This window comes from Nerophis lumbriciformis, linkage group LG37, assembly GCF_033978685.3.
Source record: "Nerophis lumbriciformis linkage group LG37, RoL_Nlum_v2.1, whole genome shotgun sequence".
Classification (NCBI taxonomy): Eukaryota; Metazoa; Chordata; class Actinopteri; order Syngnathiformes; family Syngnathidae; genus Nerophis; species Nerophis lumbriciformis.
The window spans coordinates 9031979-9045000 of record NC_084584.2 but is presented as its reverse complement, the minus strand read 5'-3'; the positions used below and the strand labels follow the sequence as shown (position 1 = coordinate 9045000).

Below are 13022 nucleotides of genomic sequence, written 5' to 3'. Positions count from 1 at the left end.
TGGAAATAAATCTGGTCTTAACAAGACCCAGGATAAACCAGGGGTTAAGACAGTGCTTGGTTTGAACTCCACTGTGGTTGGCAGTATTTTGTTCCACCTCCATATACTTTACTAAACCAGGAATCCTTAGATACATTTGTGCATGGAACAAAAGCTATCATGAACATGACCCAGGGTAGCCTAGTGGTTAAGACTGTTGACTAGGAAAGTATGGTGCTGGGTTCTAACCCCACTCTGGTTGACCTCCATCATATTTTACTGAGCCAGGAGTCCTTGATTACATTTGTGTATGGAACACAATCTTATCTACACAAGACCGAGGATAGCTCAGTGGTTAAGCCTGCTGACTTGGAATTAAAGGTACTGGGTTCAAACCCAGTTTTAAGTGACAGTATTTTGTTCCACCTCATCATACTTTACTGAGCCAGGAGTCCTCGATTACATTAGTGTATGGACCAAAATCTTACCTTCACAATACTGAGGATAGCCCAGTGGTTAAGACTGTTGAATTAGAATGAAAGGTACTAGGTTCAAACCCCACTACGGTTGGCAGTATTTTGTTACACCTCATACATCAGTTAGCCAGGGGTCCTCGATTACATTTGTGTATGGAAATAAATCTGGTCTTCACAAGACCCAGGATAGACCAGGGGTTAAGACGGTGCTTGGTTTGAACTCCACTGTGGTTGGCAGTATTTTGTTCCACCTCCATCATACTTTACTAAACCAGGAATCCTTGATTACATTTGTGCATGGAACAAAATCTACCATGAACATGACCGAGGATAGCCTAGTGGTTAAGACTGTTGACTAGGAAAGTATGGTTCTGCGTTCTAACCCCACTCTGGTTGACCTCCATCATATTTTACTGAGCCAGGAGTCCTTGATTACATTTGTGTATGGAACACAATTTTATCTACACAAGACCGAGGATAGCTCAGTGGTTAAGACTGCTGACTTGGAATTAAAGGTACTGGGTTCAAACCCAGTTTTAATTGACAGTATTTTGTTCCACCTCATCAAACTTTACTGAGCCAGGAGTCCTCGATTACATTTGTGTATGGACCAAAATCTTACCTTCACAATACTGAGGATAACTCAGTGGTTAGGACTGTTGAATTAGAATGAAAGGTACTAGGTTCGAACCCCACTCCGGTTGGCAGTATTTTGTTCCACCTCATCATACTTTAGAGAGCCAGGGGTCATAGATAACATTTGTGTATGGAAATAAATCTACTCTTGACAAGACCAAGGATAGCCCAGTACATATATATATATATATATATATATATATATACATACATATACACACATATATATAATTATAAATAATAAGGGCATTTAATACATATATACATGCTCTGTACACAAAAAATACTGCTGTGAAAAAAGGTGCACTAAGGACACGTCCAGTTCAGCCCAAGACGAGTGAAAATGATGTAGTACGTAAGTCCGCCTGTAAGTGGCACTGTGATGTCACCACTAGAAAAGTGTGGCTGAAAATTGTTGGAATAATTGTTTGTAAGTTATCACAAAAGAAACGTTGTATTACATTATGTTCCTGATAAGAAGATGAATGCTGTCTTTCGAGGCCTAACAAGAGGAAGGCTCGTAAAACTCCACTGTGATTTCAACACGGACAGATGGCAGGATCTGCTCAACTTCCAGAGGAACTCTCTTTGAAGTGTTAAACGAACTCTCTTTGAAGTATTTCACAAACTCTCTTCCAACTATTTGGTAACAGAGGTCAACGCTATTTACGACCCGCTGCCCTCTTGAAGTCGCTGCGGTCAGGAGACGGGAGGGGTTATCCATTGTCCTCCAACACCTGCCCCAGCTGGATCCAGAAAGAGCCCAGCCCGAGACATCCTCTTCTTGGTCTTCAATGAGACCGAAAACAATGACTGTTTTACATACTTCCTATTTCTGCTGAGACATGTGTTGGTGCGTGAACATTGAATATCTAAATAAAAGAGGAGACGAAAACCTTCGTCAGAGCGTGGTGCAGGACTGTACAGAGAGTGCAGTGGCCATGTCTCTCCACAATATTGAGTCCAAATTGAATTCTGTCTCTGTTTGATTCCTTGCCTTTTGTCTTGTTTAATAGATGTCCTCAGTGTTTGAACGTGACAAAAATGACAAGTATATACTGTAACTATTCCCACAAGGATGGCTCTAACTGTGAACATTGAATATCTAAATAAAAGAGGAGACGAAAACCTTCTTCGTCAGAGCGTGGTGCAGGACTGTACAGAGTGCAGTGGCCATGTCTCTCCACAATATTGAGTCCAAATTGAATTCTGTCTCTGTTTGATTCCTTGCCTTTTGTCTTGTTTAATAGATGTCCTCAGTGTTTGAACGTGACAAAAATGACAAGTATATACTGTAACTATTCCCACAAGGATGGCTCTACTGTGACAAATATATAACTATTCCCACAAGGATGGCTCTAACTGTTAGCACTTTAGTTGTTGATGTATTTGACAAGTTGTCATCCTGCATGTTGGCAAAGAGAAGAATGAAGACATGTTTCTACTAGACTTTATTAAAAAGGTTCACATGCACTGCGTCAAGATAACAAAAATATCACCTTACCTGACTTAAGGGCTTCTGTACAAAAGTGATTTTACTCGTGACTTTAAAACAATTCATCTCTTTCCAGAACATTCGTGGACACTTCCTTCCTGTACACTGACAACAAGACTTCTTTATGTGGCTACAAACACTCCCAAAGGAAAAAAAATAATACAAAAATAGACCACTTTTAGTCCTTCCTCACACATGCTCCTGTGAGCTAACAGTCATGTGACCTGTTGCCATGGTGACCTGTTTGCTTCTCCTGAGAGCAGCAAGTCTTCGCCAGAGGAAGGACCCTCAGAACGCTGCGACGGACAAGGGAGCGCCGCCGTGGTTCACTGGCCGACGATGAGCTGGCGCAGGTACGACTGCGTGAGTCCTCGCAGCTCCTCCAGGGCGTAGTCCTCCGGCATGGGCAGGCGGGTGATGTGCGGCGCCAGCTGGGCCAGCGGCACGTCGAGGGACCGCGAGGGGCCGTCGCCCTGTTGCAGCCGCAGCACCACACGCAGGATGTTGGCCACACACTTGGCCATCTCTGAGGGGGAGGAGCCAGGTGAGCATGGTAGGACAGGTGTGGTCATGTGTGAAGGGAAGTGGGCGCACCTGACTGGGCCAGGCGCTCTTTGGCGCCGCCGCAGGACAGAAGCTCGATTCTGCTGCACAAAGACGTGACTTTGGTGTGCAGGCGCTCCAGCTCGTAGCCGCCGCCGCTCTCCATCTGCAACGTCACAAAGAGGGTTCACTCCATGCACACAACCACACCTCATTACAGCTCCAATAAGAGGATTCTTTCAAGACCGATAGCCATTAGTAGTCCAGGAGGACAATAACACATACACACTTCCTTGTAGGGTTGCACAATATAGCGGTACTGGTATAGTACTATACTGTTTGAAAGGTACCGGTTCCCAGGCATGACGTCACGTGGTGACATTGCTGGTTTTAGCAGAGGAGCATGTTTGGCAGCGCACACACACAGAGTACTTACAAGCAGAGACAGTGTGTAGACAGAAAAGGGAGAATGGACGCATTTTGGTGTAAAAAGTAAAGATAAAGGTGAAGTTATAACACTGAAACACCCTCAGGAAGAGCTGCTTTAACACATGGCTAACATCCATCCACAGTGTTTTAGCTACTTCTAAAATCACTAATCCTGGCCTCCATGGCGACAAAGTAAGTTCCTTACAAGTATCATTATCACTGGAGGACGAGGAATAGCTAAACACGCTTCACTACACACCGTAGGAGGATACAATAGCTCGCCGGCGTCTTAATGTAAACAAACGCCATGGGTGGATCTACACCTGACATCCACTGTAATGATACCAAGTACAAGAGCGGATCTAGTCAATACTACGATAACATCGATATTTTTTATCATCACAAGATCTTTTTTCCTTTTTTTAAAATGCATATTATGTTTATAAAGTCAGTAAATACGTCCCTGGACACATGAGGACTTTGAATATGACCAATGTATGATACTGTAACTAATTGGTATCGGACCGATACCTAAATGTGTGGTATCATCCAAAACTAATGTCACGTATCAAAGAAGAGAAGAATAAGTGATTATTACATTTTAACAGAAGTGTCGATAGAACATGTTAAAACAGAAAATAAGCAGATATTAACAGTAAATGAACAAGTGGATTAATAATTTATTTTTTACAGTTTGTCCCTCATAATGTGTACAAAATAATAGGTGTATAAATGACACACTATGTTACTGCATAGACTAATTAGGAGTCTTTGTTTGTTTACTTACTACTAAAAGACAAGTTGTCTAGTATGTTGACTATTTTATTTAAGGACTAAATGACAATAATAAACATATGTTTCATGTACACTAACATTTGTTGTTACAATAAAGACAATAATGATATTTTTGTGGTCCCCTTCATTGAGAAAAGTATGGAGATACATTTTGGTACTGGTACCAAAATATTGGTATGGCGACAACACTACTCCAGTAAGAAACTTTATTTTCTACCATGATGTTGAGGATTAGTATCTGCGGATAGACACGTTTGATCAGTGGAAAAAGGCCAATATTAACCTCTAAAGGGTATCTGGACATATTGAGTACAGGAAGGTCACATGTTGGTAAGAATCTGACCTGCTGAATGTCCCGCAGAGTCTTGGTGACCCGGATGTAGTCCAGGTACACCCTCCCTGCGCTCTCCCAGTCCTGAATGGTGGTGCTGTGCTTCGGGAGCGCCAGGCCCTCCAGGAACTCCAGCAGGTAGTCGTGGTTGTCGTTGATGATGCAGTCTGTCAAGCAAGTGTGGAGGGCTCATTCAGGGCTCAGGCTTGGTGGGTGTGTGGGTGTGGGTGTGGTACCTGAGGCCAGGTGTTGCATCAGCAGCCGGTGACACTGGCTCCAGTTGCCAGCTCGGTACAGGTGCAGCACCTCCTGGTGCTTGTCGCCTTCATAGTGAGCGCGGGTGCTCTTGGCCTGGTGGATCCACTGCTCTGGGATCAGTAGTCTGCTGGTCAGGAAGTGTTCCCTCCTGAGGGATTCTTCCGTTTCCTCCAGGGGGCAATGTAGAGTCAGCACGGCCCTCACCGCCCGCTCTCGCTGCCTGTAGAAGACGCCGGGCGTCAACACACCCATAACAAAGACAGGGGGGGGGACTGGACTCTCACAATATTATGTTAGATCCACTATGGACTGGACTCACACTATTATGTTAGATCCACTATGGACTGGACTCTCACTATTATGTTAGATCCACTATGGACAGGACTCTCACAATATTATGTTAGATCCACTATGGACTGGACTCTCACACTATTATGTTAGATCCACTATGGACTGGACTCTCACACTATTATGTTAGATCCACTATGGACTGGACTCTCACTATTATGTTAGATCCACTTTGGACTGGACTCTCACACTATTATGTTGGATCCACTATGGACTGGACTCTCACACTATTATGTTAGATCCACTATGGACTGGACTCTCACTATTATGTTAGATCCACTATGGACTGGACTCTCACTATTATGTTAGATCCACTATGGACTGGACTCTCACACTATTATGTTAGATCCACTATGGACTGGACTCTCACACTATTATGTTAGATCCACTATGGACTGGACTCTCACAATATTATGTTAGATCCACTATGGACTGGACTCTCACAATATTATGTTAGATCCACTATGGACTGGACTCTCACACTATTATGTTAGATCCACTATGGACTGGACTCTCACACTATTATGTTAGATCCACTATGGACTGGACTCTCACACTATTATGTTAGATCCACTATGGACTGGACTCTCACTATTATGTTAGATCCACTATGGACTGGACTCTCACACTATTATGTTGGATCCACTATGGACTGGACTCTCACACTATTATGTTAGATCCACTATGGACTGGACTCTCACTATTATGTTAGATCCACTATGGACTGGACTCTCACTATTATGTTAGATCCACTATGGACTGGACTCTCACACTATTATGTTAGATCCACTATGGACTGGACTCTCACACTATTATGTTAGATCCACTATGGACTGGACTCTCACTATTATGTTAGATCCACTATGGACTGGACTCTCACACTATTATGTTAGATCCACTATGGACTGGACTCTCACACTATTATGTTAGATCCACTATGGACTGGACTCTCACACTATTGTGTTAGATCCACTATGGACTGGACTCTCACACTATTATGTTAGATCCACTATGGACTGGACTCACACTATTATGTTAGATCCACTATGGACTGGACTCTCACACTATTATATTAGATCCACTATGGACTGGACTCTCACTATTATGTTAGATCCACTATGGACTGGACTCTCACAATATTATGTTAGATCCACTATGGACTGGACTCACACTATTATGTTAGATCCACTATGGACTGGACTCTCACTATTATGTTAGATCCACTATGGACTGGACTCTCACTATTATGTTAGATCCACTATGGACTGGACTCTCACACTATTATATTAGATCCACTATGGACTGGACTCTCACTATTATGTTAGATCCACTATGGACTGGACTCTCACAATATTATGTTAGATCCACTATGGACTGGACTCACACTATTATGTTAGATCCACTATGGACTGGACTCTCACTATTATGTTAGATCCACTATGGACTGGACTCACACTATTATGCTAGATCCACTATGGACTGGACTGTCACACTATTACGTTAGATCCACTATGAACTGGACTCTCACTATTATGTTAGATCCACTATGGACTGGACTCTCACACTATTATGTTAGATCCACTATGGACTGGACTCTCACACTATTATGCTAGATCCACTATGGACTGGACTCTCACACTATTATATTAGATCCACTATGGACTGGACTCTCACTATTATGTTAGATCCACTATGGACTGGACTCTCACTATTATGTTAGATCCACTATGGACTGGACTCTCACACTATTATGTTAGATCCACTATGGACTGGACTCTCACTATTATGTTAGATCCACTATGGACTGGACTCTCACACTATTATGTTAGATCCACTATGGACTGGACTCTCACACTATTATGTTAGATCCACTATGGACTGGACTCTCACTATTATGTTAGATCCACTATGGACTGGACTCTCACTATTATGTTAGATCCACTATGGACTGGACTCTCACACTATTATGTTAGATCCACTGTGGACCGGACTCTCACACTATGATGTTAGATCCATTATGGACTGGACTCTCACACTATGATGTTAGATCCACTATGGACTGGACTCTCACTATTATGTTAGATCCAAGACATGGACAAGACAACGTACGTGTGGTCCGGGATGTGGAGCAGGATGAAGACGGACAGGTGCCACAGGCCGGCGCTCTCCAGCTGGGCGGCGTAGCTGGCGTGCAGCAGTCCCTGGCGCGCGTCGCTCAGGTGGCGGTAGTGCAGCGCCTGCAGGACGCTCCACAGGTGCCAGCTCAGGCGGAAGTCCAGGCGGTCCCAGGTGACGCTCAGAGGGTCCAGGAGCTGCTGCAGGCCGTAGTGTCTGCACCAGAAGACCACGCGGGTGTCAAACGGTCAAGCAGAATGGTTTCCCACATGGTATTGAACGCAAGGGGACAGTAAGTGTATCTACAAATAGAAAAGCTAGCGATAGTGCCGAAGAAAACCCTCTTGTCATTAAAACCTCCTGTCTGGAAAGACTTGGTCTCCAGGTGACATGAGGAACAAACTGGACCAAATAATGCTGCACTTACAGGAAGTCTGTCAGAAAAATTGTATGTAAATGATCAAAAAACCTTCCGTTCTGAGTTCCCAATGAACAGACAAGAGGCTGTCTTTGTTGCACCAAGCAAAGGCTTGGAAAATTCCATTGTGTACGATGGGAGAAGATAGAAGTTATCACACAACTTTGTGTTCCCATCATTTCAGCTCGCCCTGCGAGAAGACAAAAAGCTGTCTTTCATCTTATCAAGCAAAAGGCTTGTAAAGCTCCACTGTGCGCGATGGGATGCGACGTGGAGGTGTCGGTCCCCCTGATCTATCGGACAGCCACAGGAAGAACTTGTCACGACCCGAGATCTACAAAGCGGAGAGGAAGCAGGACCTGACACCGCTCCAGGCACCTTTTCTTTGAACTGTTTATGACCGAGTGCAACAGCTGTTTATGACCACCTCCCCTTAGGAGCAGCTGCGTCATGTAATGTAATCAGGAAATGCCCAAATAAGGAGGGCGTGGAGCTCCCTCGTCAGAGCGGTGTGGTGACGCTGTACGAGGGTGCATGCACACAGGCGCTCTCCTCATGAGCTAAATTGAATCCTGTCTCGGTTTGATTTCTTTGCTTATTGTCTTGTCTAAGAGATGTAATCGGTGTTTGAACCTGACGCATTCTTCAATTATTCTGTGTAATTTCCAATTGAATATTTAGATGCAGGGCTCGAATTTAACCACGGCAACTGCAGCAAAAGACCACCCTCGCCATTTGCCGTCATGCCCTAAAAAATTGACCAACATCGGCACGAACATGCCGTGACCGCTCTTGACTTTTTACTTGCTAATGGACGAGGGATGTAACAATAAATGGTATAATGATAATTCGCAATAAAATTCCAGACGGTTAGGAATACCGTCTAATTTTTTAATTACCGAAAACCCGTCATTTATTAATGCATTTTAGGCAACGGGAAGTCAGGCGCATGAGCACTAGCGGTGTTTGGCTTGACAATCATGGCGGACTAACTACACATACTTTGCTGCGGAAATTTCCCCTCGGAGTAAACGGAGCCAAGCGCTTGGTTTGACCTCATTTCCCCTCGCTTCCCGCCGTGTGTTAAAGAGCGCACTGCTGTGTTTAGATGGAGACAGGTGTGGACAATATTGTCTCCACACTAAAAGTATACAGATAACTATTTGATGGGCTGCAGCAGGAGATGTGTCGTGAACGTTGTCACAACTTGTTTGTAAAGTCTTTACTTACTGGGATGTTCGCTCCTTTAACTGTATCAGTGTTCGAATAACATCAATACTAGCTAAATGTTATGTCATCTCATCGAACTGAACGCAGGCTATAAAGACTGTGTATCCGATGTGAGGGGTGTCACTCTTTGTATTTTTGTTGGCCAAACTGTTGTACTGAACCACAAGGGGGCGCTGGAGAAGAACAAAGCTTGTTTATCAGACTTCACCTTCATTAGCCAAACAACTGCTTTGTGTTTTATTTTTGATATCAAAAAGTAAACGCCATGTTTTTTTTTTTACTTTACTTACAGTATGAGCCCTTCTTTAAGGCAACACTTGCCTAGAAAATTTGAGGTCTGTATGTATACACACGTACACACACACACACACACACACACACACACACACACACACACACACACACACACACACACACACACACACACACACACACACACACACACACACACACACACACACACACACACACACACACACACACACACACACACACACACACACATATGAACTTAGACAAACTTTAATGATCCACAAGAGAAATTGTTCAACACTACCTGTCACTGTAGAGTCTCAGCAGATGGAAGCAGACATCATATAGAGGCTGCTTTGGCTCCGCCTCCTCCTCTTCTTCCTCCTCCATGTCGGGCTGTTCCCCCTCCAGGTATGGGGGCAGGGGTGCACACGCATATTTGCCCCCCTCACACGACCCCTACAGGACACAAATATAGATGACGACAGGGCTCGCCCACAGGAAACGCGCGGCTCACCTGGAAAGCGGCTTCATATTTGGCGAGGGCGTTGGCCACGGAGGCGGTGGGAGGCAACATGAACCAGAGGTGGACGGCCACGCAGCGCTTCCAGTCCAACTGCGAGCACACGTTGACCACAGAGTCGGAGGTCTGCCACACCTGCACGAACACACATCAGGACTCAAATGGCACGACACGGATGGGCATAAAAACCAAGCAATAATGGCGTACGGGCTTTCCGGCGAGCAGTGAGAAGATACGCAGTCGCTCTTCTGTCAGGTAGCTGTCAGTCTGCATGCGGTTCCAGTCGGCCAGCTGCAGGCCCAGCAAGTCCCGGCTGTACTGCGAGCCCACGGCCTGAGCCAGCAGCAGCGCCAAGCGGTGGTCTCCTGGCACCAGAACGTACACGTTAACATGTTTGTACCTCCATTAAATATGAATATTTCTATTCCACGTTGTATGTATTGTACTTGTCTTTCTTTTGGGTAAAATGAGCCTTCCCCATTCCTTGTTTCTTACAGCTCAAAATGCAAACACGTGCCGTCGCATACAAATAAATAATAAAAAAGATTCACCTTCCTTCTGCGCAAGTCGACACGCCTCGCTGATGCGGTTTCCGGTCAGGTAGCTGAAGGCGGCCTCCGTGTGGCGACCTTTCTGGGCCAGCGCCACTTCCTCCTCCACCCTGTGGGCGGTGCCGCGGCTCAGCCAGGCTGAGAAGGTCCGCCGCCTCTCCAGCTGCTGCTGATACTCGCTCAATGACTCCAAGGGTGGTGGTTGCTGGCCCCAGAGGGCCTCACACAGGGTCCAGACCTCAGACCAGTACCCCAGCAGAGCTGAAGGAAGGAAAACAACAGAGCTGTGGACCTGAATTCAAATTAGGGATAGGTATCGTGTACATTTTAAACCGATAATGGTAGATAAAGGTGGTCCAGGTCTATAGACACAACATCACTACACTCTGGACAATGGACATGTGCAGCCCTCCACCCCCCACCTCACGCCTTCACCACAGCTTGATTCCCCTTAGGGGCGATGGACGGCTGAGTAGCGCTTATACAGCTGCAGCCGGCCTCCGTAGCTCCCACTCCATCTCCTCTGTTGCAAGTTTTGTTGATTCTATGTAACATGTTTATGTGTGCTACGGCTATGAGTTTTTTTCCCCTTGGCCTCAGTCTGGACCCCATCTCAGGAGTCCAGCCTTTGACTGAATATTTTTTTACTCTCCCAATATTCACCTGTTTCCCATCTTATGACCCGTCAGCGGTCCTTTCTTGTCTCCCTGTAATGTATGTCTGCTCTTAGTGGGACTGTGCTGAAAAGGTCATTTCAGTACGTATATGTCTTGTACATGTGAAGAATGGACAATAATAAAGGAACATAAATGTGTAACAAATCTGCACTTGAAAAACATGCCCATTTTTGTAATAAATAAAATTAAAATAATGCCATTTTTCTTCACTAAATTTTGAGACATTTATTTGAAGGGACTAATACCGTATTTTTCGGACTATAAGTCGCAGTTTTTTTTTCATAGTTTGGCCGGGGGTGCCACTTCTACTCAGGAGCGACTTAAGTGTGAAATGATTAACACATTAGCGTAAAATATCAAATAATATTATTTATCTCATTCACGTAAGAGACTAGACGTATTAGATTTCATGGGATTTAGTGATTAGGAGTGAAAGATTGTTTGGTAAACGTATAGCATGTTCTATATGTTATAGTTATTTGAATGACTCTTACCACAATATGTTACGTTAACATACCAGTTGGTTATTTATGCCTCATATAACGTACACTTATTCAGCCTGTTGTTCACTATTCTTGATTTATTTTAAATTGCCTTTCAAATGTCTATTCTTGGTGTTGGCTTTTATCAAATACATTTCCCCAAAAAATGCGACTTATACTCCAGTGCGACTTATATATGTTTTTTTTCCTTCTTTATTATGCATTTTCGGCCGGAGCGACTTATACTCCGAAAAATACGGTACTTTAAATACTTCAATTAGATAAACTGAATAAAGATTGACCAAAGCCAAGGGCCCGCCTCACTTACGGTCTGTGTCCCCTTGCTGGTCGCTCAGCTCGGTGATCCACTCGGCGTAGTCGTGCAACGCTGCCACGCCAGATTGGGGCCGCACAAGAGGGCAGGCGGAGGCCTCTGTGCTGACGGTGCTGTGCTTCAGACATATCTCCAGGGGGCGCTGCAGCACTTCATGGCTCTCCTCTTGGCTGTCCTCTCCTGGAGCCTCCAGCTGCTCCAGAAACACCTTGTATGGGCTTTCAGTCAGCCTGCAGGACCACAGAGCACAGACACCATGTCAACAACCTAGCAAGCTTTAAAGAGGGGAAAGGAGGAGGGAAACTGTGTGTCGTACGGTTTATTTCTTGCTGGTTTTGGCAGGAAACTGAAGTCTGTTTTGGCCATCAGGTCTTGCTGGTGGAGCTGCTTGCCAGGTGGCGAGCTCAGACTATGGCCGCAGTGCGCCAGCATCCAGCCTGGGCCCCAGCCCACTCGAAAGGACCGACCCGCAAACAGCCCAGCGTCCATCAGCAAACTTCCCTGTGGCGACACGTCACATGAAGGTACCACACACTACATGCAGAGTCTCCGGATTTTACGGACCATAAGGCGCACTTAAAATCCTTTCATTTTCTCAAAAATCAACAGTGCGCCTTATAACCCGGTGCGCCTAATGTACGGCATAATTCTGGTTGTGCTTACTGACCTCGAAGCAATTTTATTTGGTGCATGGTGATAAGTGTGACCAGTAGATGGCAGTCACACATAAGAGATACGCCAGTAAACATCAAAACTTCAAGTTCAAGTTAAAGTACCAATGATTGTCTCACACACACACTAGGTGTGGCGAATTTATTCTCTGCATTTGACCCATCACCCTTGATCACCCCCTGGGAGGTGAGGGGAGCAGTGAGCAGCAGCAGTGGCCGCGCCTGGGAATCATTTTTGGTGATTTAACCCCCAATACCAACGCTTAATGCTGAGTGCCAAGCAGGGAGGTAATGGGTCCCATTTTTATAGTCTTTGGTATGAAGGTTCATGAGCATTACACACAGCGCTCAAAAATCTGTCGAAAACTTTTAGTACGACTTCAGTAAGTTATGAAGCAGGATGTCGGCGCATGAAACATAGGAGTATTATTATGGTGTGTGTATAAGGACCGCAAAATGGCAACCATTAGCAGACATTA

General features: G+C 45.0%; 1 protein-coding gene across 5 annotated transcripts in view; it reads right to left on the bottom strand.

Annotated features, from left to right (window-relative positions):
- Positions 1-2524: 2524 nt before the first annotated feature.
- Positions 2525-13022, bottom strand: part of nup98 (nucleoporin 98 and 96 precursor) — a 51465-nt gene continuing 40967 nt past the window's right edge. For all 5 annotated transcript variants that reach the window (XM_061931555.2, XM_061931557.2, XM_061931558.2 and 2 more), the window contains 11 exons: positions 12189-12373; positions 11867-12102; positions 10380-10640; positions 10036-10193; positions 9823-9963; positions 9610-9764; positions 7400-7621; positions 4921-5162; positions 4697-4851; positions 3181-3295; positions 2525-3112 (listed from right to left, as the gene is read on the bottom strand). In XM_061931555.2, coding sequence (XP_061787539.2) covers positions 2913-3112; positions 3181-3295; positions 4697-4851; positions 4921-5162; positions 7400-7621; positions 9610-9764; positions 9823-9963; positions 10036-10193; positions 10380-10640; positions 11867-12102; positions 12189-12373 — 2070 coding nt within the window. In that variant the 3' untranslated portion in view covers positions 2525-2912. The remainder of the gene's footprint in view (positions 3113-3180; positions 3296-4696; positions 4852-4920; positions 5163-7399; positions 7622-9609; positions 9765-9822; positions 9964-10035; positions 10194-10379; positions 10641-11866; positions 12103-12188; positions 12374-13022) is intronic.